Source organism: Lissotriton vulgaris, chromosome 3_1, assembly GCF_964263255.1.
Source record: "Lissotriton vulgaris chromosome 3_1, aLisVul1.2, whole genome shotgun sequence".
Lineage (NCBI taxonomy): Eukaryota > Metazoa > Chordata > Amphibia > Caudata > Salamandridae > Lissotriton > Lissotriton vulgaris.
Genome location: NC_141689.1, coordinates 1240323471 through 1240348740, shown reverse-complemented (window position 1 = coordinate 1240348740; position 25270 = coordinate 1240323471). Strand labels below are relative to the sequence as shown.

The window sequence follows — 25270 nt, the reverse complement described above, 5'->3', positions numbered from 1 at the left end:
AACCAAAGCGCTCAGTCGCTACTATGCCTATCCAGTACAAGTAACAAGAAGGAAAGGGACCATGATAACAGCTGAGTCTGGAGTCAAGAGAACAACCAGAAACGTGTCACATTTAAAAAAGAGTGACCCGACGACATACGCTCACGCCCGAAAACCTGACTGGGACACAGACGCGTCAAGTCAAGAAGAGTCAAGTCAAGAAGAGAGCAGCCATGAAGAACCCAGACGAGTGTCGGAGCCCTGCGACTCGAGAGAGGGGCGCCTCTCTAGCGACCACTAACCAGCCGACAACAAAGATCCATTAAAAACCCACCAGACTCATTGAAGAACTGTGAGAAAAACATTGAACGTTCAAAATACAAAAGGGGGAGATGTCGTGCTTCCATGCCTGTCCTGACTGCATCCCAAGGTCAGGCATGGCAGGAAACGGAAGAGGAGGAGCCTGGGGAGAGAATTCAGTGTGTGCCTGTACAATAAAGACTCGTGAAAAGGCAGCTGGTGTCCAATGTGTTTTTGGGGCAGGGAACACGAAACAGGGGTGCTCAGTAAAAGCAGTATGTGACTGAGTCCTAGGAAAGAACATTCTATACCTGGGAAAGTGACATTGCATTTCATTGTTTATGAGGCCATTCATGTACAAAGCAGCTGGGGTCAAGGTAAAACAGAAAGAAATGACTATGCTTAAAGACGGCTGCAGGCAGGGTTTTCTGTTTTGAATAAAAGTCTACATTGACTAATATTAGCATGGCACAGTTCTCTCAACATAAAGTTTTCAATCCAACATGCAAATAACATTATGTCAATACAGTTATGCATTTTGTTAAAAACCTGTCATCCTTGTGATGATGAGTGGACAAGCATGGCTGCACGGAGCTTCAGCTCTGTGGAAACCCTGCGTACAACATCCTAATGCGGCCCTTCAAGCCCCACTAAATTATCTGTAAGGGCCAAATGCCAAAATCGGACGATCTGGAGCGTCTGCCGCGGGGGCCTCCGATACTTCCAGCGGCTGCTCTGCCGTGATATCGGCAATATCCACCCCTGGCGATAACATCTCAAGATGGCGCCAGAGGTAAAATGGAGGTAGTAGTGGGGGGGCCGTGGTGAAATGGACCCACGTTATGAGGTAACAATGCGGGAGCGCGACATCAGGAGTGGGCCCCCTGCTGCCCTTTCATCTTTCCCGGCGGGCGCCCACAGCTGGTGCAACCCATGGTCGCCGAATCTGCAGCCTCCATCCGCCTGTGTGGCCCGACCGCAGTGTGTGGATGGGGGCCCGTCTCCACAGCGGATAGGCGGGACAGGTTACATGACCAGGAGAGGATTTTAATTACAGTGCTCACCCCCTACATATGACGCCGCCGCTAACGCCCCCTTGGGAGAGCCCGGATAGACATCAGCTTTTTGTCGATCATGAAAGCTGGGTGGAGACCTGGGGATTTGTTTGAACACCCCTCCAGCTAATGACACGAGTGGACTGTGGTGCCCAGTACAGGAGCATGGGAACAGTTAGACCAGGGATCATGTGTGTGCAGCAGTGGTGAAAGGAGGTGCAAATACTGAAGATGCTCCTCCTTTTGACTGTCTGGCTCCTTTTCCCCTCTTGTTCTTCCTCTGTTGGGTCGGCTCCCTGGTTTTCTTTGGACTTGGCCCTCGTAACTTTTGGACTGGAACTTGTGTGCGCCCCGCCATTTTGGGACCCTCTCCTGTTGTCGCTCTTGTCCTGGGTGCATCTTGCTATGTTGAGATGGTTTCCATCGATGCCCACGACCCGGGTCGTTTTGTTGATTCTTGTCCTTTCCTTTGGTCCCTTGGATTCCATCCTGCTGACCTTCAGACATTTCACTTACGCTGGATTGCCTTATCTCTTTCTCCTCCTCAGGTCCCCCTCTCTCCTCCCACCAATCTCAGCCTCCAACTCTTCTCCCCCACATACCGCTCTCTACCCCTTTTTATTGTAATTTTTTTTTTAATTATTTCTCTTTTCACTCTGTAAATATGTGATATATACTTGTCCAAGCCAAATCTCTGGTAAAATGTAATCCTGAGAAAATCTACTATTTGTATATATATGTATATAGAGATAAATCTAACCACTAGTATATGTAGTAGACCTTTGTACTCACTACCATTCCTATGTGATTCTTAGAGTTTATCCATTTGTATCTCTTTCTTGAGTGACTTTACAACTTGTACGTTTGCATTTTTTTCTATTTGTATCTCTTCCCTGTGTGACTTTAAAATTTGTATATTTAATTCCTGTTTGTATCTTTTAGGTAACTCATGGAATCCTAAATCCTTATGTAGCGCAACGGGTTCTTTTGTAAAGCGCTCTGACACCTTCGGGTAATGTTCGCGCTATAGAAAATCGCATTAAATAAATCATACTTGTTAGCCTTACCCTTCACAATCTGAAACATGGCAGGGCCAGAAATGTCAAACAAGTGCATACTGAAAACTTGGTAGCGTTGAGAACATTTACATGATCGTGAATACCTTATTATTTACAATACCAACGATTAATATTGCAGTCCAAGATAACACCTATGTTGTAATGGCTTTATCATATGTTAAAACACAGTTTCAAGGTTATAAGCAGTTGAAATGTATCCCAATTATTTTTTTCATGATTTAATTATTGCTATTACAATGAATTTCCAGTGTCTGTGAGGAACGCTATAATACTTCAAAAATATTAATAAGGCCTATAGTCTTTTTTTCATTTAGTCTGTCTTTTGTTTTGACAGGAAATGGGTATACGTAGCTCTCTTTCAGGGAGGCTTGTGCAGCTACGTGTACGCATGTTCAAGTGAATAGTACTCACTGTTCTGAGCAAGTTCGGTAGACCGCTCACTGTCTACAGCCCCTTTAATTACATCCCTGTTCGGGCTGATCGCAAAAGCGGAAGCTGTGTGCCCACGATCCTACGTGCAACACCCACACTTCCCTGGCTTCTCACCTAGAACATATAATATTGATATAGCCGGTGGGGAAAATGTCCCGTCCGGCGTCCGATAAGGTTAGTAATAGTTTGAAAAACACGATATCTTAAATAGGATGATCAGTATGTGGGCTAAATGTAGGCATGCAAATGTAACACCAAATAAGTTCAGTTTGCCCGGAACATTTCCAGATTTGTGAGCTTGCACGTTTATTTAATTTATCATTAGTGACACTTATCGTTATCTGTTTCGCTTGCTTATGTCTTTTGCATGCGCTGAGGCTACTGGTCAGTGTCCCTCGAGGGTCCGATGATCCTGCCGCTTAACTCCAACCAGAGATCCAGGTCCTAAGGCCTTTAGGGCCATATGTACGAATACGTTTCCCCATAGACACAGAATGGGTAAAACCCTTAGGGGAAGATTTACAAGCCCCTTGCGCCTCTTTTGCGCCGCCGTTGCGTCACTTTTGTGACGCAGCGGCGGCGCAAAAGATTTGCCATGGTGCGGGCTATTTACAACGTGATGCATCTGGGAGATGCGTCACTTTGTAAAGCCCTGCGCCTTAAGGAGGCGTTCTGGTGCAGGGGGGGGGGGGTGGCGTTCACTCAATCACTTTTAGGCCAATGCTACGTCAAAACCCTGCGCCTGCTTGAAGCAGGCGTAAGGCTTGACGCAGCATTAGTAGAATGGGCCCCCCAGAGCATTGCTGGAGCTGCGTCGCGCATGCGACGCAACTCCAGCAATGCGATACCTTTACGGCACAGATGCGTGACGCATCTGTGCCGTTTTTGCCCCATGGTGCGCCGCATTGTAAATGCGGCGCATCATGGGTGGCGGAGGCATGCGCACAATTACTGGCGCATCCCTGCTAATTTGCAGGGATGCGCCAGTAAATGTAAATATGCCCTTAGATACTTCTGGCCCTTAGTTGGATAACCAGTTTATCTCTTTTGCGTAATTTGCTCTCCGAGGACAGTTCGGTCAAGCAGTCAAAGTTTACTAATTTAGGGATTGTAGGCAAGATCTGAAAACTTAATTCCGGATGGTTCAGAATCCAATGAGAGGTGTTCACGGATGGAAAAGATTAGTGCTCGGAATTTTGAAACAATAAGATACCCATATGCAGGGCCAAGTCCTAATAAAAGAAGTGGGGGACTAACCAAGTTAAGCAAAGTGACATCAAGGCGTGTGGCATCGCATCACAGGAAGTGACATCACAAGAAGTGACATTAGATATTAAGACCTCACACATGTTTTGAAAACCCAATAAAATTGATTATAAAAAAAAAAACTCACACATGTTTATCGGGTATATCAAGAGTACTTACGCGCACTACGAGACTTAACAAATTAGACTTTGCTTTGAGGTTGTGCCAATAAAGTGTTGCAACCCCAAGACAAATTCTGGGCCTCGGGTAATACATTTTCTTTCTAAACCCTGCCACAAAGACATTTTAAAGCATAGTAATAGATTTGTTCTGCTTAACTGGTTGCAAAGTCTGCATTTTAAAACTATTGTGATGTCTTGCCATGACATGGGTTTGTGTATAAAGCCTACGAGGCACCGTATATCTGGGCTACAGGTAGTATTATGTCAGCTAGTTCTGATGCGGAATCTTGGGGTGTATGATTGCAGTTTGGAAGTAGGCTGCCAAGCGGCACAGTTTAGTTAGTGCCCAGATGCTGTCTCAGGGTTTCGGTGACATAAAGTATACAGCCAAAGGAAACTGATGTCATCAATTTCCTTACAAAGTTGGCGACGAGCTTGCTTGGACCCTGTCACGCGAAAGAACCTGCGCAATGGTGGAATTTCTGGGCATGGGTGTGCGTGGTGGTGCGGTCTTTTGAAGGAAACAGGTCATAGCACAACCCAGCATGTGTGTAAATCCGTATGCTTTTACTGATTCTAGTGCATTCATATTTTAGTTGCAAAGGAGTGTTGTGAGTACTTTTTTTTTGTGATTTTACCATATTATGGGGCAAGCGACCTAGTTGGCCGTTGGCAGCATAATACGTAATTCGAGCGCAGTGTACGGATCTTTGGCTGCGTTGTTGTGAGCGGCCGTTAGTATGTCATTTTGTTTTGGGAGAGACGTTGCATGTAATGGCTGGCCATTTTAGAATGGAAAGACATGCTTTACGTCGGCAGCCATTTTAAGTCACTGTTTATGCTTATACTTGTCTCCTCAAGGCAATTTATGTACTTCGCCATTCGCTGTAGTCAGATGCCGCGCTGATTGTGGTTTGTTTAGGAGATTGTCATTTGTTATATGTGCAAAAACATTACATTATAGCGGGTCTGGAATGAGGTACATTTGCATTTCTTAACAGTGATGCACACACTTTGCACTATATTTAAAATTTAAAATGCCAATACACAGTTTGGATTATCTCTGTCTTTTTTGTCACGGGGATGCAAGTTAGTGTTCAGTCATTCGAACCTAGCCTGTGCTAGGGATATGTTCAAGGTACATTGTTTCAACATAGTGCATATTTGGATTATTTTGGTGCCTGCAACCTCGATTCAAGTACAGTGTGGTCTGCTAAGAGAGTATTTGAGGTTTGCTGGAGTCAGCAACTTCGTACACAGTGACACACTCACTGGATTTCGTACAAGTGTGTCATTGTCCTTCTTCGCCCTCTGATTACAGTGACAAACACACTAAAATGTGAGTTCATGTGTCTGTTTAATGACAGTCACAGTAACAGGTACATTTGAATTGATCTTCGTGTGTCATTGTCTCTCTGCAAAAGTCATATCCAGTGATATACACACACTTGTGTCATTATTTTCTTCATGATAAAGAACATGTACATTTTATTTTTGTTGCTAATGCATAATATGAGTGTTTTTGTATTGTGGGGAAGAATTATTTATAATACTTTATGGGTGTACACCCTTGTAGGAATTGTTACTGTAGTATTTGATTATTCTGGGTAGTTCCTCAATAATGTTATCTGTGTAGCGCTATTATGGCTTCTGGAAGTGTATGGAACCTGTCTCCTCCCCAACCATTTTTACCAACCCCAGGCGAATCAACACTGAAATAGGATAAATGGCATGAGTATTTTGAGAACGACATTTCTACTTTTGAGAAGGACAAAGAACTCACTGCTGAGAGAAATAAGAAGATACTTATATATTGTTTGGGTGCACGAGGGTTGAAGGTATACTATTGTGTAAATACGAAACCAAGACCAGAAGGCCAAGGGGATTTTTATTTGAATACCTTAGAAGATTTAACAAACTATTTTAAAACCACAGTTTGTGTCGTAGTAGACCGTTATAAATTCTTCCATACGAAGCAAGAAAAAGATGAATATATTGAAGATTTTATGAGGGCCCTAAAAAATTTGGCTCGCACATGCTGGTTTGCTGCTCTTCACGATGAACTAATTCCTGATCAAATAGTAATGCTGGCGTCAAATCCCAATATACAGGATAAGCTGTGGGCTGAGGGGGAATCATCTCTTCAAGAAGTGATAAACATAGTTAAGAATGAGACTACAGAGGAGAATGATTCTAGTAAAGTGACAATGTGAATAAGTCTAAAATATTGAGTGAGCAGAACTGTTTTAGATGTGGTAGCAAGTATCACTTAGCTAATGAAAAATGTTGTCCAGCACACAAGCAGATATGTTAAAAAAATTGCATTATTGGACATTTTTACAAAGTGGGCCAGAAGAAGAAGAAAGACTTTGTTGTACAATGTGTAGATCCAAAGCATTATGTCTAGTTCTTCAGATGAACTGGATTTGAATTTTTGTTTATTAAATGTGGACGAAGACATCATTGTGTGTGAATGAAAAAAAGGAAGAAACCGGTGTGTGAAATATCTATTGGGGGTAAGGAAATCTCCATTGTGGCAGGCTCAGAGTTGCCTTATACTATTGTTAATGCAGAGGTGTGGCTGAAAACATTTGTGCCAGTGTTAGGTGACAATTTATAAAAGTCAGATACTTCACCTAAAACATTCACTGGTGAACCTATTGTTATGGCTGGTTACAGAGAATTGTTACTTACATTTAAGAACAGGGAAACTTTAGGAAAATGTTATGTGTGGGCTACAGGTACATCTGTTCTTGGCTGGATGGATCAGGATGATTTGGGTATTACGTTGGACCCTAAAAGCCCAGAACCAGTTTTGTCTTGACAGCCTGAGTGTGAGTTTAGTTTCAGTATTGTTAAAAAAATTCCTAGAGATTTTTCTGCAAAAGTTGGAAAATTCAGAGATTTTCAACATAAAATACAACTCAAGCCTGGTGCAGCACCTTGCATTCAAAAGGTAAGGAATATTCCTTTTTTCATAAAGGGTAATGTGGGGAAAGAACTACAAAAATTACATAAACAGGCATTATTGAGCCGGTTGAATCAGCAGAATGGGTCACACCTTTGGTGGTTGCCAAGAAATCCAATGGGAAATTGAGTTGTGCGTAGATCTCTGTGATCTTAACAAGAGTATTTTAATCATCGATCAGTTTCCCCTCCCTAAAATTAGTGAGATTCCTTCACGTACTAGTGGGATCAAATGGTTCCCCCCCCCCCCCCATTGTTCTCACTGCTGTGTACCATTAGGTCCCATTACACCTGGAGAGCAGAAGTCTCACTACGTTTGTGAAACAGTTTGGATGTTTCAGATTCAAAAGTGTACCTTTTGGATTAGCCTCTGCTGCGGTTATGTTTCAGAGGCTAATACAGGTAATCTTTAAAGACACGAGTTACGTGCTAATATTTCAGGATGATATCTTAAGGTTAAGAGCAGAAAGGAACATGGTTGCCAACTCTTACAAGTGATGAAGATCCTGGAGGAAAGAGCCTGACAACTGAGTTGAATAAGCTTATATTAGCGGAGAAAAAAGTATCTTACTTAGGAAATGAAATAACAGCAGTGGACATCTTATCTAAAAAATTGTTGTTAGACGCTATTGAGGAAGCACAAGCGCCTAAAACAAAGATGATATATGGCCATTTTTAGGTTTGGCAGATTCCACACAAATGTTTTCCAAGATGTTTCTACTAATACCTATAACAATACATTTGAATGGTTGGAACAATGCGAAAAGGCATTTGTGGATAGCAAAAAAGATATTGGTGCTGCTCCACCTCTGCAGGGTTTTGATCCTGCCTTATATAGTGTAGTCACCACTGATGCCAGTGGTAGGGGCATCAGAGCGGTGTTGACCCATAAGGTGGTAAATGGTTAGGAAAGAATTATTGCTTATGCATTTTGTTCAATTACTCCTACTGAGTAGAAAGACTCAGTAATTGAACTTGAAGTACTAGCTTGTGTCTAGAACATTTGAGACAGTGCATTTGGGGCTGCAAAATTACGTTACTGAGAGATCATAAACTGTTCATGAAAATATTGACTACTAAAGGTTTGCTTAATGCTTCACCCAGCCTCACACATATGTCTGTACGGTTGCTGGACTAAGACTATGAGGTACAGTATGCGCCTGAGGTGAAGAATGTGGTTGCAGATTTTTAAGTTGCATGCCGTTACCTTTGAAAGAAGGAAGTAGGATCGAATTGGATACTTTTTGTGTAGCTAATGTTCTTGAAGATGTACCTAGCATCTCTTCGAAGGAATGGGAACATACCCAGAAGGCTGATTAAATATTGGTTGAAATGAACAGAAGGATCATGAGGGATGGCTTGAGAAAAAACTTGTGCATAAGAAATTTCGTACAAGACCAAAGATCCTGGATATATGCCATGAGGGGCATTTAGGCACAGGAAGTACAAACAGTAGAGTGAAATGAAAGTTAATTGAAAAGTGAGGATTTGTTTGGCATGTGGACATTCGGAAAAAACTCATACTACCTTTAAGCCACCATTTACACTCTATTATCAGTCCTGCTAGGCTATGGGAGAGAAAAGCCTTTGATATTGTGGGTCCTGTTTGGAAGGATTGTGAACAGAAGTATCTTATTGTCTTGGTAGACCAGTTTTTCCAAGTGGCCTGAAGTGCATAGTTTCCACAAAGGTGATGCTGGACAATAATGGGCTTTTTTCAAAAAGTATTTTTGGAAGGGGGACTACCTAAATGTATTATTAGTGACAGTGGGCCTCAGTTCACTTCAGAAGTGTTCAGTAAATTTTTAGTGAGAAATGGCATTTCACACAAGACCACTTCATTGTACCATCCGGCTGGTAATAGTACAGTTGAATGATTTAGCCACGTTATCAAAGGTATATTACAACTGGCAAACAACAATGACCTGGATTGGAGGAAGGAGTTACTACACAATGTTTGGGTTTACAGAACTACTCCTTGTGAATCCACTGGACTTAGCTCTTTTGTGATAATGAGGGGAAGAACACCCATTACTAAGGATAATGTAGAGTGGATGGTCACAGCTAAGAAAGCTAATTGGTCATGTGGTGAGGTTAAATGGAAGTTGGAGCATGCACGAGATGTGTGCAGGAAATATTATGATGCAAAACATGGAAGCTGATCTGTTCACATTAAGGTAGGAGACAGAGAGAGTAAAACGGAGTGGTATTTTGTAGAAGCCCAAAGCCGTTTTTCACACCCATAAATTGTTGAGAAAATATACTGTAATTCAGTGCTGTTAAATTATGGAAGAGTGTGGCATCTCTCATCTTTATATTTGAGTAAGCGGGAGGAGAGGCTGACTCAAACATATTTACAACCTACACGGTGTAAAGTAGAGAAGGAGGCTGTAGTATCTCATAAGGTTTTATTGAGATAAAGGATAAAACAGGTGGAGCCAGGAAGCACAACTGACAGCAGTAGAGGAAGGCTTCAACTCCAGCTAAATGGAACAAGAATGCAAGAACAGTAATTGACATTCTACATGGTGGCACGCTCTAACACGAGCCTTAAAGCAATATGCAAATAATAAAAGAAAGCACAACATAACACATCCCCCTCCGTCACAATAATGGACAAAAGGAACAACAGAGGAAGGCAAGGGAACAAAGGAAGGGAAGAAAGGGACAAGGAGGGAAATAATAAATTACTTCACGTAATCCTTAAGCCAACAAGGCAACACTCGTGTCCTATTAGAAACCTTAACTGTAGGTAGTGTGGGTGCTGGAACAGCATCCTTATTAACAGCAGGAGAAGTAACAATTGGAAGGGACGGTACGTTGTCATGTACATGACCAGTATCAACTGAGTTGGGTTCCTGTACAATACTGTCAGATTTGCGTGAGGATTTATTGGTCTGACAATCATAAGAAACAGGAGAACCGGTTACCCCATCCCCCTCCCTTAATTGAGGAAGAGATCCATTAGGTGCAAGTTGAGACTGCAAACTGCTGCCTTGGAAGTAATCCTCAACCCAATCGAAATCAGTTAGTTTGTCACTTACAACCTCATCTGCACCATGGTTTTGACAAATATCCAAGGCCACATCCTTCAGGTTCCAAACCTTCCCGTCACTTAACTTGACTGAGTTCCTAAGGACTTCCAGAACCTGTTTGGGCGAATCAAATTTGTTCTCCCCCTTCGAAACCCTGTATGGTTTCTTAATCCTGACCCAATCACCACTTTTTATAATGATATTTTTCACGCCATGGCGCTGATCATAGTAGGCCTTACTCTTGCCATGCACCAATTCCAAACTTTTCTTGACCTCAATAGGTGACCACTGCTGGACGTTATCTTTGAAAACCCAACCAGGGTTGAATTTACACCTAGGTAATCTACCACGCATCATCACAAAAGGGGAAATTCCTGTGCAGTTATTTAAAGTCACCTTGTAAGACCATACAGCTTTTTGTATTTCCAGTTTCCAATCTAAACCTTTGTAATTTGCAGCTTGCAAAATCCCCTTAATAACTCTATTGAAACGCTCAACAGTTCCATTCCCACTGGGATTGTACAAAGAGGTTGTTTTGTGTGTGATACCACATTTTGCAAAATAGTTTTGGGCAACTTTGGACAAGAACTGTACACCATTGTCCGTTAGGATATTGACAGGTAGACCTTCCACAATAAAAATGTTATCCAAAAACTTTAACACGGTCTGAGTATCCACACTGTCCACAAATTTAACTACGGGCCACTTGGTAAACAGATCAATGGCAACAAGCCCGTATTCCTTTGGGTCACCTACAGGGCCAAAAATATCAACTGCGATGGTTTCCCAAGGCATGTTAGGAATGAGTCCCTCACTCATAGCTGGTCTAAGAGTCCTCAAAGACTTGTCTGCAGAATTGCAAACAGAGCAACCTCTGACAAAGGTTTCCACTTCACTGTCAACTTTGGGCCACCAAAACAAATTTTTAACTGCTAGCTTAGTCCTTACAATACCGAAATGTCCCTCGTGACATAACTCTAAGACTTTTTTCCTCAGCCCAGAAGGTGGGACAATCCTGTCCCCCCTCATTAGAACCTCCTTTTCAAATGATAATTCAGAACGTACCTCCCAAAAAGGTTTCACAGTGCCCGACAAAAATCTCTCTTTCGGCCAGCCGTGACAAATAAACTTTGAAACTTCCACTAAGTCCTTGTCAGCATTGTGTTCTCTTAACCAATCCTCCCTGCTAATGGCTGGAAAACCAGAGTCATGAATGAATGCTATACCAATGTTTCCCCAAGGATCATCAACGCATTCTTCCAGAGGAGAAGGGAGTCTAGACAAACAATCAGCGACAACATTGTCTTTACCAGGTACATATGTGATCACATAAATGTATTCCTTCATCCGCATAGAGATCCTTGCCAACCTGGCAGAAGCAGTAGCTGTGCCCTCAGTGGATAAAATGTGGACCAACGGTTTGTGATCAGTTCTAATGTGAACCATTTTCCCCCAAACAAATGCACGAAAATGTTCTAAGGCCCAAGCGCAAGCCAAGGCTTCCCTTTCTATAATCGGGTATCTGCTTTCAGCAGGTGACAGAGCCCTGGATGCAAACAAAATTATCCTATCTTTACCCTTCTCGTCAACCTGTGATAAGACTGCGCCCAAACCCTTGTCACTTGCGTCCGTTGTCAGATAACAATCTAGATTAGGGTCAAAGCTAGACAAGGCATTCACCTTTAGCAAATCCCGCTTGATTTCCACAAACTCATTCTCACACTCTTTAGACCATTCAAATTTTACATTTTTCTTCAATAGGGATCTGATGTTGTGTACCTTTGAAGCAAAGCCTTTGATGAACTTAGCACAATACTCAGCCATACCCAAAAAAGATTTGATTCCTTCTTTGGAATCAGGTGCAGGTGAGTTGACAATACATTCTATTAGTGAAGTTTTTGGTCTGACGCCCTCCTCACTAATTATATGACCTAGATATGAGACATTCCTTTCTCCAAACTTGCACTTAGACAGTTCAACAGTCAAACCAGCAGAACTAAGTGTGGTAAAAACTTCCCACAGCTTGGTGTCATGATCCTCTTTATCATTGCCAGCAATTAGAATATCATCCTGAAAGAAACTAATGCCATTCATGTCACCAAACAATCTGTGCATTAGGCGTTGGAAAACAGCCGCGGCTGATGCAAGGCCGAATGGCATCCTTATAAATTGAAAACAGCCAAATGGTGTGATAAAGGCTGTTAGATGCCTAGACTCAGGATCTAAAACTACCTGGTGGTATGCAGCGGAAAGGTCCACTGTGGAAAACCAAGTCGCTCCCCTTAAGGAAGAAACCATTTCGTTGATTTTGGGCAAGGGAAAACGTTCAATCACAATATTCTGATTTAGATGGCGTAAATCAATACACAAACGGATTTTTCCGTTGGGTTTCCTCGCTACGACTATTGGACTAATCCATTCCGAAGAGTCTACCTCCTCGATGACACCTTTGGCTAAAAGACCCTGAATTTCCTTCTTGACTTCATCTCTTATCAAAAGGGGAATAGGCCTAACCTTATGCACTTTAGGCTGTGCATTGTGTTTGAGCATAATTCTATGCTCAAAGCCCCTAAGCTTGCCTAGCTGACCACTTACTACGTTGGTGAATTTATGCTTTAAAATATCTTCCAATTTGCTGCCCTCATCTACAACTAGCACCTTCTCCTTGCTATTCGGATCTAAAATGATATGGAGACTTTTCTGGTCATACCACCCCAGAACAGAAGGACCTTTTGTTGCAATGTATAATTTGCCTCTGGCCATTCTGCCTTTAAATATAAAGGTAAGCCATCTGAACCCTAAAAGTTCAATTTTACCACCAGTATAACTTACTGGACTAACATCTGAGGCATTTAATTTATCCCCTATTTTCTGTGTAAAATTCTTTTTCCATATCTCCTCATTAACAATCGTATATGGAGACCCAGAGTCTGCGTATACCTTAACTTTAACACCTCCAAACGAGACTTCACAGATAGGTTTACCCACCATTGCTTCATCAGTAAGGTTTAACATATAATTGCCTTCCTCAGTAATGTTCAACATGTAATTCCCTCTTATATTCTTAACACAACCACTTTCATCATCACTACTTCCATCAACACATTCATCCTCATTCCAAATACATTTGACATTAGTACGCCTACGGCACATTTTGCTGAAATGGCCAATGAGACCACAAATACCACATTTTTTTCGTAAAGCAGGACATGACTTGTAGTAAGCCATATGCTCTTTGCTACCACAACGATAACACTTTTTGTCTTCCAACTTGTTGTCCACTCCTTGGTTCTTGTAAGGTTGACTAAACCCTTTGTTATAAGATTGTTTGTTCTGATATTTTGGTGTCCCTTGGATTTTGCAGACAGCCGATGACGCCTTGTCAGAATCTTTAACAGTATCTTTAATCACAGTAGCACATCTTCCCGACATCTCTGATTTCCTCATTATTGCGAGTACATCGTCGAGAGGTGCATCGCCATTAACCCAAAGGCGATCTTGAATAGGAGAATTATCATTGTGCATCACCAGCTGATCACGAATAAGTTCGTCGTGTAAATCACCAAATTTGCAATCAATAGCCAGTTTTTTAAGGTCATCAACCCATTCGTCTACTAATTCATCCTTTTTTTGTTTTCTTTGGAAGAATTTGTGTCTCACAACACCTATACACACTTTAGGTGCGAAATATCTATCCATATCAGCAATGGCATTATCGAATTCACTTGAATCAGCATCTGCTAATTTTTGCATACGTGAATATGTTTTTAATCCTTTAGGACCTAGTGAATGTAGAAGTATTCTTTTCTTTTGCTCTGGTTTCATTTTAGCATTTTCATCAATAGCACAGATGTAATTATTAAAATACTCCTTCCACTCCACCCACTTCATGTCAGGTTGTGATCCAGTAGCCCAAAAGGGTTGTGGGGGGCTAATGACAAAACTTTGTTGAGCCATTACTGTTTCAGGAATATCTTCACTGTGGAGTTGATCCCCAGAATTCATATATGTCTATAAACAATGCAAGGATTTTGTGCAGTAATCCCGTTTTAACACAACACTTGGTTGATTAATAATTAGCAAGTGCCCCGACAGTCTCACCTGTTTATCTTTATCCTCCTTGAGAAACGTCCACTGATGGATTAGCGCTGGTTCAATAAAGTTCGTTCCTTTTTTTTTTTTTTTTATTTCAAAATGCCTCGGTGACTGAGTCTCGGTAATTGAATCTTCCGACCCAAAATGGCCGCTACGCGGGGTCACGCAACGTGACCTAGCGCGATTATGTCATTACGCGATTAACTCAGGCGCGCGTGATGACGTAAAGCATTCCGTGGTCGCGCGTCGTCCGGTGGTGTTTGGAACCCGGCTCTCGCTTGAAAGATGCCGGCATGCGCGACCAACCGGAGCTTGCGAGTTAGTAGGTCTCCTTAAGGTAAAGAAAAAAAAAAAATATACGAACCAGCTTTTGAATCCGTTGGGTGTAATGTCTCAGGTGATAGTAGATATACAAATAAATTCTTTGCAAAGCGATTTTCTTTTTTTCCTTGTAGGCGATGGAAAAAAAAAAAAAAATAATCCGAGGTTTTAGGTTGCAGGGTGTCGATCCCGATCGTCGCCAATTGTAAAGTAGAGAAGGAGGCTGTAGTATCTCATAAGGTTTTATTGAGATAAAGGATAAAACAGGTGGAGCCAGGAAGCACAACTGACAGCAGTAGAGGAAGGCTTCAACTCCAGCTAAATGGAACAAGAATGCAAGAACAGTAATTGACATTCTACATGGTGGCACGCTCTAACACGAGCCTTAAAGCAATATGCAAATAATAAAAGAAAGCACAACATAACACACGGGAACAGGATAAACATAAGTTAGACTGATTGACAGAGAGTGGAAGTGGTGAAGGGTTGCAGAATAAGGAAGTAGGGTTCAGAAGGGAACAGACATATTCAACATCGTACAAGGCAGGAAATGGATAGTACAAAGCGCTCTGACATCCAGCATTGGGATGAGGAGCGCTATAAAAGAAATAAAAGGATGCCATTTAAATTGTTTTTTGTGTAAATACCGGGACAGACCAACACATTTGACATTCTTACAGTGCATGTACTTATATATACAGGAACTGAACAAAGTCCAAAACATGCCTCTCTTAAGTACCTGCGAAGTGATAAGCTGTTTACTTTTGTTTCCCCTCCCTGCGTTTAAGTGTGAAGCTCCAGACTGCGTCCAGCCAGAATACTCAATTTAAAGGAGGCCTGATGGCCCCCTTAACTTCGGCTTTTACCTTTGACCAACTGGGGGTGTAAATAAATACACCCCCTCGCTGCCTGCACAATAATTTATTTTGTTTGTTATTTTAGCACATTATTGCCACAAATGGGAAGCGGACAACATGCAGGTCATGCTGAACGTGTCCTGGTGAATGAAAATTTCACAGGGACAAATTTGGCATATTTCTCAGGGGACCAACTTCTTGGCAGGGCGGACAGCCACCCTGTGAAAATAGGGGGTGGACGCCATCTACCTGCGTGTGTCCCTGACTTGTGCCCTGCCCATATGTAAAAGTTTAAGGGACCACAATGATGTTCCTGTCTTGGGCGCATAGCTTTCGCCATTCCCGCCACAATCCTGCCACTTCATGGCTTCGGGAGAGAAGGGTGCATTGTCTCCCACTCTCTTCGACCTATTACGGCGGCGAAGCTTCTTCAATTCCTGATGAAAGTACATCTACAGTAAGCGGGCGGGAACCCACTCCAATGATTACACTTCTAAAGCTGACAATTGAAAATCTGGCTTTTTACGGAAGCCACCTAAATACTGAGAATAAAACATGCTCTCCTTTTGATGGTACCTCCACACCTTAATTGACTTGTGATTTGGACCCCACATATCATATTCAAAATGACTGTCAGTCTCCTCTCCCTCACACTGAGTGCCCGGCTGGGCCTCATGTGAGTAAACCCCACCCCTCCTACTCCCCTCATTTTACACTTTGTCTTGAGCCACATAATTACTGGTGTGCACTCCCCACCCTAACAGCCAATAGCTTTCGCTTCAGGTGTCCGGGATTGATAGGTCCTGATGAGACCCCTCACCTGCTTTTGGGGTCCAAACGCCATTGATACGCAAATTAAACAAATCACTTCCCAGCCTTTATTATTGTGTTAAAAGGCTGTTGATATTCTGTTTATATGTCACTGTGATTGTTTTTTGTATAAACTGAAAACCTATTGTATTTCACCAATTTTCACTTTGCCCTTCCCCTCCTTTTTAGGTCTCGCTATAGCCAGCGCATGCGCTGCTCTGGCGAGAAATTTAATAGCTGGTTTAACAGTGCTACCCAGGTCGGCCACCAGCTTGCTATTACGTGCACAAGTTCGCGCGCGACTTGCACAGCTGCCATGTGGCTTCTTTCAGCACGCGCGTGAAATCCCTCCCCTACTCCCTCCCTTCTCCCACTCCCTCCTCGTCAGCTTCATGCTAATTGCGGCACCTGCGCTTTACTTTTAACATTAAAAGTAAAGCGCAGGTGCCGCAAATATAGCAAAGTAAATAAATAGAAAAAAACTTCTATTTTTTTACTTTTGCTATAATCGCTGCACCCGCGCTTTACTTTTAATGTTAAACTTCTATTTCTTTACTTCTGCTATGTGTTAAGGAACCAACTACAGAAATGGCATATTTGGACTCCATGACGTAATGTCTTACCTAAGTTGTTTTGGAAAATGGTATGAAGTGCATATGTCAAAACAACAGGGAAGACAGACATTTTGTTTGGCTTTAAATTGTAAATCTATGTTAATTTGCTTTCGAGTGTGCTCCTCGCCTCCATACTCCCTGCTTCCGGTTACTGCTTTATCTGGCAGGACCTTCTAGTGCCAGTCCTGTGTTGGGCCGAGTCACGGCGCTTTGCCTCAGCGAGGGATCCTCCTGTGTAAATGTTTGATCTTCCACTGAAGGATGTGCGCCAGGCCTTGCTCTGGTGCGTGAATGGGTCATGTGTGGGGGGCACAAAGTTGCCAGCGCCCCAATCATGTGTGACACCTTCAGGAGCACTTAGATTCTTGAGTTTAGCTATACAAGCGAAACTACAACTCCCAGAATGCAGTATGAGTTCAGTGAAAAGAAGCACTTCCTGACAGTGTCATGTAAAATGTAGGCATTTGGAAGGCGTACGTGAACTTCGCCAGCTCAAGTGCCCAGTTCTCTTTAATTTATTTCACATTATTTTCTATAATTAATGTTGGGTGGAGGCGCGGTTCGTCTATGCCTTCTGCTCAGTTTTGTCATTGTGAACATTCCTGGCTAGTGTATATTAAACTTAAACTGTGGTATGTAAGTATCTTCGTTTCCCGGCTACAAAGATAAACACACAATTTTTCGCGGTCGGTCAGTTAATAAACTCGGTCACATGCTTATCTCTGAAGGCGGGAATGAAGATACAGCCCATGACTAGCCTCTAATGTGATGGACAGACCAGGATGTCAACCCCAGACAGTGTTTGGGCCACGCTGCATCCCACTCGGTTGCATTACTGAGCACACAGTAGTTCACTTTATTGCAGTGCAGAACACTTCTTTCTAGTGCACTGCAGGCCCCTTCATCACACTGTACCAAACCACAGCACTCTGCACAAAACAGCAGCCCGCATCACACTGCTGCTTAAGAACGGGCATGCTATGTGTTAAGGAACCAACTACAGAACAGGAATATTTGGACTCCATGACGTAATGTCTTACTTCAGATCAACTATTAAATGTAGTGAAATGACAGCCTATCCTTTTATTTGAACAAGCCCTACATTTAATGCGTACTCGACACCATGACGTTACGATATGCTTTAAGTACAGCAAGCTTAACATTATTCATGCAGGCTTATTAACTACTCTGAACACTTGCCTCAAACGCAGGGTTAGCATAATTGGCATGACTATACCTATATTTCCACTCAAGTCTAAAAGCAGCAAATAAGCTTCACAACAATTGGTAAAACTAAAGGTAAAGAGGAAATTTAATGTGAGGCATTATGGTTAAAAAACTAGGTAAAAGTAGGTACATTTAACGAAGGTTTTGAGTCTACACTTAAGCAGAATATCAATAGGGGGTACACTTGACGATGGCTCGAATTCAGATAATACTGGAAAATGAGTCTTTTCTTTCGAACACCAAGAACTAGAACATCAGTAACTCCTGGGAAACAATATTTCCAAGCCTGCTCTTAATGCCTTCGGAAAAACTGACCCAAGCCAACATGTACCTAGCAGATGGTAAAGTAAGGAAATTATTAAACAGTTTATTTCAAACAAGCACTGGTAAAGTCAAAGTGGCTTTTGTGTCAGAGAAGCATGTGTTATTCAGCAGTAGGTGTTGCCAAAACCTGCTCTAAAAAGATCTTACAGCGAAATATCTTGGACCACAGTGCCCTAAGTAAGCTGAGAGGCAGAAGAACTCTCAAAGTAGTATTATAAAATCGAGTCAGAAGGTAACGTTTGTACTTTAACTGGTTATCTTAAAAGGCACACACAGTAAAATATTAGTTAATACTTTGCACAAAGGGATTGTGTTTTTGTTGCTCTTAAGCCTCTGTCCTAACAGGTTAAATGTACTGCATTTGATATAACTATTGCACTCAAAGCGAAAAAATGCATCCACGTGTGATCAATGAACAGTCTTTAACCCAGGCTAAAACATAGAAACTGCACACACTTGCATTTTAAATCTGCAAATAAAATGCTATCTTTACTGCACCGTAAATACATCAAAGAAAAGACGTTGGGTCTCATCAGCTAGGTCTTATTTACTAGCCACACCTTGACTACGCAGTAAAACTAAGGGACTACATAATTCCCCTCCACTGAAACCCAATGAGAACAAACGGAACACAATCACACAGGAAATGCCATTGCCTCGAATAACAGCCCATCCAAACAACGGCAACCCATGAAAACCAATGGCTACCTGGGGCTGACTTAAATAACAGTCTCCCTGTACTACGTACTGTATTGTTTTGAAGAATCACTACTGTGTAGTCTAACTGGCTAAAGCTTCCTTGGGCACACCTAAATAGAGGAAAGGAACTTCTTAGAAGACAAGCATTAGCATAGCCAATAGGTCTCGCTTTTGGGACCTTATAAGTGTTTACCCATGCAACAGTATATGTTGTTGCACCAAGGATATTGTACTGCATAACTAAATACTTATAAGGTCCCAAAAGCGAGACCTATTGGCTATGCCAATGCTTGATTTAGGTTTCAGTCACTTGGGACACCGAGCACAATGCGTTTAAAAAAACAACAACTATTTTTCACTATATTAAATGTAAAAATAAGTAAAAATCTTAAAAACTTCATCTGTGTATGGCTTTGCTTCTCGCTCTGACAATCCGTTCCCATAAATATGTGCCATTGACCTTTTTCATTATCAAATATATTTTTTACATAGTCCACGGGAACCACTGTTCCTTGTTGCACACTCAATATCCTGGTTCCTAGTAAGTAGGGTGACACGTGTCCTTCCTTGCACTTTACTAACAAGGCCCTAATATGCCTAATATGGGTTGCTTGTGCTCCCTTTTGGAGGAAGCATCGCCTAGCAGTTTGAGACGGACTGTTCCCATGAGGAGCTGGTTCAGTACTAATTAGCTGAAGACAGGCTTCTGTCTAGAGTGCAGGAAGGGGTGAAAATTCATGGACTCAAATGCAGCCAGTAATATTATCAATAGGAGTCTGCCCAATACCTGGGCAAGAACAAGCAAAACAACAGTAGAAGGTATAATGTGGGGGCAAATTCAAAATGGAACCTCAACACTGAAAACTCAGATTAATCACTAGTATGAATGCCTATTCATGACACAGTATGATTTATGTATTTATTCACTCATAAACAAGCTGCATAACTTTCGCTCTCATCACTTGGATCTTAATAAAAATATATATGTTACCATACAAATAAACATACAACAGTACGTATATATAACAAAACAAATCTCCAATCAGGGACATTCAATAGCCCTATTACCACATGAATACAAACAAATACATAAAATTACAAAAAGGTGTAACAGTAGGCTACTCGGTCCCGTCTTCCAAATTGTTTAGGGTATATGTGGCTCTTTCCCTAGTTGTGTGTACAGTCCATCGTAGGAGGTAGTCTTTTATACCCTTTTCACACTGAGGACAAATTTGGCCTCTGTTTCTTAGGTGTGTGTCCCAGATGTTGTTTTCCAAAATTCGGATTCACAGAACTCCAATGGAAGGTTTCAACGCGTTTTGACCCTTTCAATGTGGGCCTCTTCAAGACAATAGAAGAACGAAATTTCACATTAAAACAATATATACATACATCTTGTAACGTAATTTGCGGGGCATATTTGGTTAAAGTGCACTTCATTAATTAAAAAACACTCTTGGATACATGTGAGCCTGTGACATGCAGAGCCAAAAGGAATCTTAGACCGGGAATACGCTTTAGAAGGGGTATTGTGTTATGTTTTCATAAGAAAATGGTGCTATAAGTTCATGCGGACATGCAGAATTAGTCAATTTAGCGGACGTGGTCACCGTTAAAAAAAGTTTTTTTCCTTATTTCTAAGTTGTCTCAAACCAAGCTTATACTGATTGTGTGCTCAAGTGCTTCGTGCTTATAGTGAAAGATACCCATGTTGAAAAGCTAGTATATGAGGTCTGGGGCACAGTGGCCATTGTGCAAGAACACTGAGGTGCCCAAGTAACTGCGGAACCAACAGGCGCAACACACTTACTTATCAAAGGAGAGATCCAGTGCGGCATACAGCAGCCTGCTCATCAAAATGCCTGTGTTCCAATTTCCATGTATAGTAAGGGTAAGAGATTAGAAAGTGAAGAAACAGCAGTGTCTCCACTAAGATAACACAGCTAGAAACAAATATTACTTGGAGCACTGCTTTGGCGTTGCTCAGGGCTTTTGGGTCACTTTTCTTCTCTGTCTGACTACTTTAAAAATGCAACAGTATTAGTAAACAAATTGGTTGATAGACGATATCCCAGGAAACTAGTCAAAGCTGCCTGGTCTATCTCTAGAGAAACACTACTTATTCCTAAAACAAACCCACAGGCCAACCCCTTGACATGCGTGATCATGTACACCCCAAAGGTAACCATGTCAAGAATATAATCCAGAAGAACTGCAACATCTTGAGTCCTTTTAGCAATATCTAAACCAATGTTTTCATTGAGAAAGGAGAAGAATCTGATTAGAGCAGCATGCCTGATAGAGAAGAAATGAGGCCTGCGTGAAATGCTCGGTATGCCACCAGTGAATTGGCATTTCAAATGTAACAACTGTACTGCCTGCCAGTTCACGAATGACTCTAAATCCATTACTATCATTTGTAAAATACATCACCAGAAACATTTTTCTAGTTGCAACACGAAAAATGTTGTGTATTGTGTACAGTGCGCATGTAACCTAACGTATATAGGTCAGACTATCCAACCTGTAAAAAACAGGATATTACAGCATAGATCGAGGATACGTTGCGGAGTGATAGGTGCACCCCTTGTCGAACATTATTAGAATTCAAACTGCAGAGAAAATGGCATCCAGTGGTCAGTGCTATTTGAGAAACCAGAGAGGAGTTCACCTTGAAAGCCTGTTGAACAGGACTGAAGCAATGATGATAGAAAGATTTGGGACAGCAGAAAAGAGACTGAATGATTTAGATGAGATGTGAGCACTGATCTAAACGATAATGAATAGGGTGCGGGCGTTCTGATTATGTACAGTTTTAGATCTACCGACGGTATTCCCGTTACATAGTCCATTCTGCTTTTATCTCTAAATGTACAATGTAGAAACATTGGTAATATCTGTTTTTACAGTCTAAAATGCCATGTTTTGCCGTCAGCTCTAGTTTATTATGTGTTTGTACTAGATGTTTGATCTGAGACTGTAATTCGATAATGGATGACTTCAAGTTTATGTATACATGCACAAATGTGTATAAATCTGACTGTAAATGTTTTTTAAGGAACAATATGGTTGCAGCAGTATGGCAAATTTGTATGCATATTTATTGTATATTTGTTTTGTTAAGATATAGTACTAGTTTAGAAGAGTGGATAATGTGTCATGAATGCAACCGGTGAGGGGTCCCTGCATGCTAACACATTCCAATATGGCCGACACCTTGTCACCAGCTTTAGTGGAGCTCCAGGTCCTCATCATCATAAGTAGGCCTACTGCAGGTGGTTTTGTCTCCCCTGCTGTGACTTTGCAATATTGATTGTTGCTGAATCTTACCGGCAGCATTTTTGACGAGCTCCAGATCAGTACTACGAGTTTCTAGCTGTGTTTTCCTTATGGATGCACTGCTGTTTCTTCACTTTCTAATCTCTTGCCTTTACTTTACGTAGAAATTGGAACATGAGTATTTTGATGAGCAACTGGGTGTATGCTGCATTGTATCTTTCCCCTTTCAAATCTAGTTAATTTATTACTTGTGAGTAGGTTCCTCAGCACCCATCCTAGTATATTAATTGTGTAAGTACAACTGTGTGCTTTTTTACAAACAGGTAGCAAGGCCCTTTGGAGCCCCAGTAATCGATTTTCTATTTCTTTGGCCATCATATGGGGTCTGCAGCCATTTTTTCAGTTTGATGCTCTATCCCCCGTTTTTTAGGTCGCGCCTGAGCCAGCGCATGCGCTGTCTGTGAGACATTTAGTAAGTGGGCTTTCAAAGTGCCACCACACTCTTTTGCTGACGTCAAGCTTGCAGTTACGCGCGCACGCACGCAGCCGCCATGTGGCTTTTTGTCATGTCTAATTAAGCCTTACAGCTCGCGAATCACTTTCTCGCTTGCTCTCCCAAGCGCCTCGCTCTGCCCCTCTCCCACCTCAGAGCGCGCCCCTGCAATCACTTTCGCTTTCATGGCCGCGCGGCTGCGTTACTTTCATGGCCTCGAGGCCAATCCTTGTTTGTTCCCCTGCTCTCGGTCTCTCTTACCCATTCCCTCCATGTTCTCATTAGTCGCTCTTCATTTCTGCCCATCTCCTGCTTCTGTATTTTCCTTTGGCTCTCACTTATTCACCTTTGTCACTGCCTACCGCTGCCCCCAGACCTCTTGGCATTGCTCGCTTCTCTCTTCCCTAGTTTCTCCTCTTTCACTCTAGTCCATTTGCAGTGCTTTCTTTGCATGTCTCACTTATTCTCTCCTCTGGCATTTGTCTTCCACTTGTTTCTCCTTCCTCTGTGTTTGTCCATCTCGCCAAGTCTCTCTTCACTTTCATCTCTCCCTTAGACACCTCCTTCATTGCTCTCGGTGTCTCTTTATCTCTGTGCTGCTCCTCTGTCCGTACTCTCTCTATCTTTGTTTCCCTCCTTCGCGTCCTCTCTTCTGCCTGTCCTTCCTGCTAGTTCTGTATATCCATCTCTCTCCTCTCGTACCGATGCTCACCCATTTCTCGCCATCTTTGTCTCTTCTTGCCTCTTTCATTTTGCCTGCTCCGGTCCTTCTCATCCGTGTGTCTCGCATATTTCACCTGCGTTGCTCCCTCTTTCTTCTGCCTTATTCTCTGTCAATGTCTTTCCACTCTCCCCATATCGTGCTCTGCCTTGATATCTCCGTGGCTTTGCCCTCCCCCTGTCCTTTTTCCCATGTCTCACTCTGTCCACCGCTCGCCACAGTGTCTTCCTTTCTCTCGCCCCCTCCTGCTACTTCTATATTTCCGTGTATCCCACTCTCTCCTCTGATATTGTCACTTCCTCCCTCTCTCTTTGTCTCCCCTGGTACCTCTCTTCCACCTGAATCTCCTGTTCCCCCTTCTTTGCTCTCTCTTTCTAGACTATTGTCTCATCTGCTACTTCACTTCTAGCACTCCCTCCCACCACTGTGCTTCGGTCACTCTATTCTTCCCACCTCTCTTTCTCTATCTCTATCTCTTTGGATTCTGCTCTGTTGGCCTCTTCTCACCATCCCTCCGCATTGCCACTTCTCTTGGTCTATCCCACTTGTTACTTCTCCTTCCGCTCTCTCTCCTGCATCCTCTGTATCGTTTTCTTTGTTTCTCCCACTCTGACCAGGTGCCTCTTGTCCATCTGCTGTCTCCTGTGCATTGGTGCCTCCTCCCCTGTCTCCGTCACTTCTCCCATATCTATCTGACACTCTCTCATCTGGCATCTTCTTCCCTCCATCCTTCCATTGTCTCTGCATTGTCCACACTCTTTGTCTCTTCGGCTCATCTCCTTTCCCTACAATCTCTTATCTCCCTCTTCTCCCTAACTCCAGCCTGCCCCCACAACTCCCTCCCTCAAACCACTTAGCATCACCGGAGAAGAGGTATATTTCCCATAGTATGCAGTGCTTAACTATTGTAAAACTGGGAGTGCCCGAAGTGGGTATTTGTAAAGCGCTCAGTCCTCCGTGCTTCGAGGCGCAGAGTGCCCGAGGGCTCCTCCTCTTGATAAAAGCAGGCCGAGGTTAGCTCCCTTGCTCAGAAACACACTCATGTCTGAAACTGGGTGATGCAGGCTTGGAAAAATCTAAACCTGACATTTATGGCGCAAATACGTAAATGTGAAATGGCAATTTTAATTTTCGCCTCAAAAAAGACACGTGGGAGGCCGCGAATGTTTGAGCTATTTTGTGTCTAAAAGGACGAAATTATAGTTTACTTAAGTAGAGTAAACAGAGGAAACCATTTGGGATAATATGTTCCTGGCTGTTACAGAGAGCTCTGCCAGGAAAATGTTAGGCGGGGAAATTAATAAACTGGGCAAGGATAATATACCTTAAAAGCCAGCATCTGCCGGAGACAGGATGTATTTCGTGTGGTGGGTTTGGCAAGGAACAGCCAATCATTGGAAGCCAAAGAGATGTGAGTAAAAAGGTTTGCATTGACGAAATGCATGAAAAAAAATGCAGAATAGGAGACGAGTTAAAACAGCCTTGAAAACGTCACTTAGCATGAGCTTGTAAAAATGAAAGTTTATTTTGATGCCGTGCTTAAAAACAAGGTTCTG

General features: G+C 42.4%; 1 protein-coding gene across 4 annotated transcripts in view; it reads left to right on the top strand.

Moving 5' to 3' along the window:
• The first annotated feature begins 2836 nt into the window (after window positions 1-2836).
• The window catches only part of LOC147727721 (uncharacterized), a 181451-nt gene continuing 159017 nt past the window's right edge, over window positions 2837-25270 (top strand). For 3 of the 4 annotated variants that reach the window (XM_086961718.1, XM_086961717.1, XM_086961716.1), the window contains exon 1: window positions 2888-3019. In XM_086961718.1, coding sequence (XP_086817844.1) covers window positions 2996-3019 — 24 coding nt within the window. In that variant the 5' untranslated portion in view covers window positions 2888-2995. Of the gene's footprint in view, window positions 3020-25270 lie in introns of all 4 variants that reach the window. The other variant, XM_086961719.1, reaches the window with a different exon arrangement.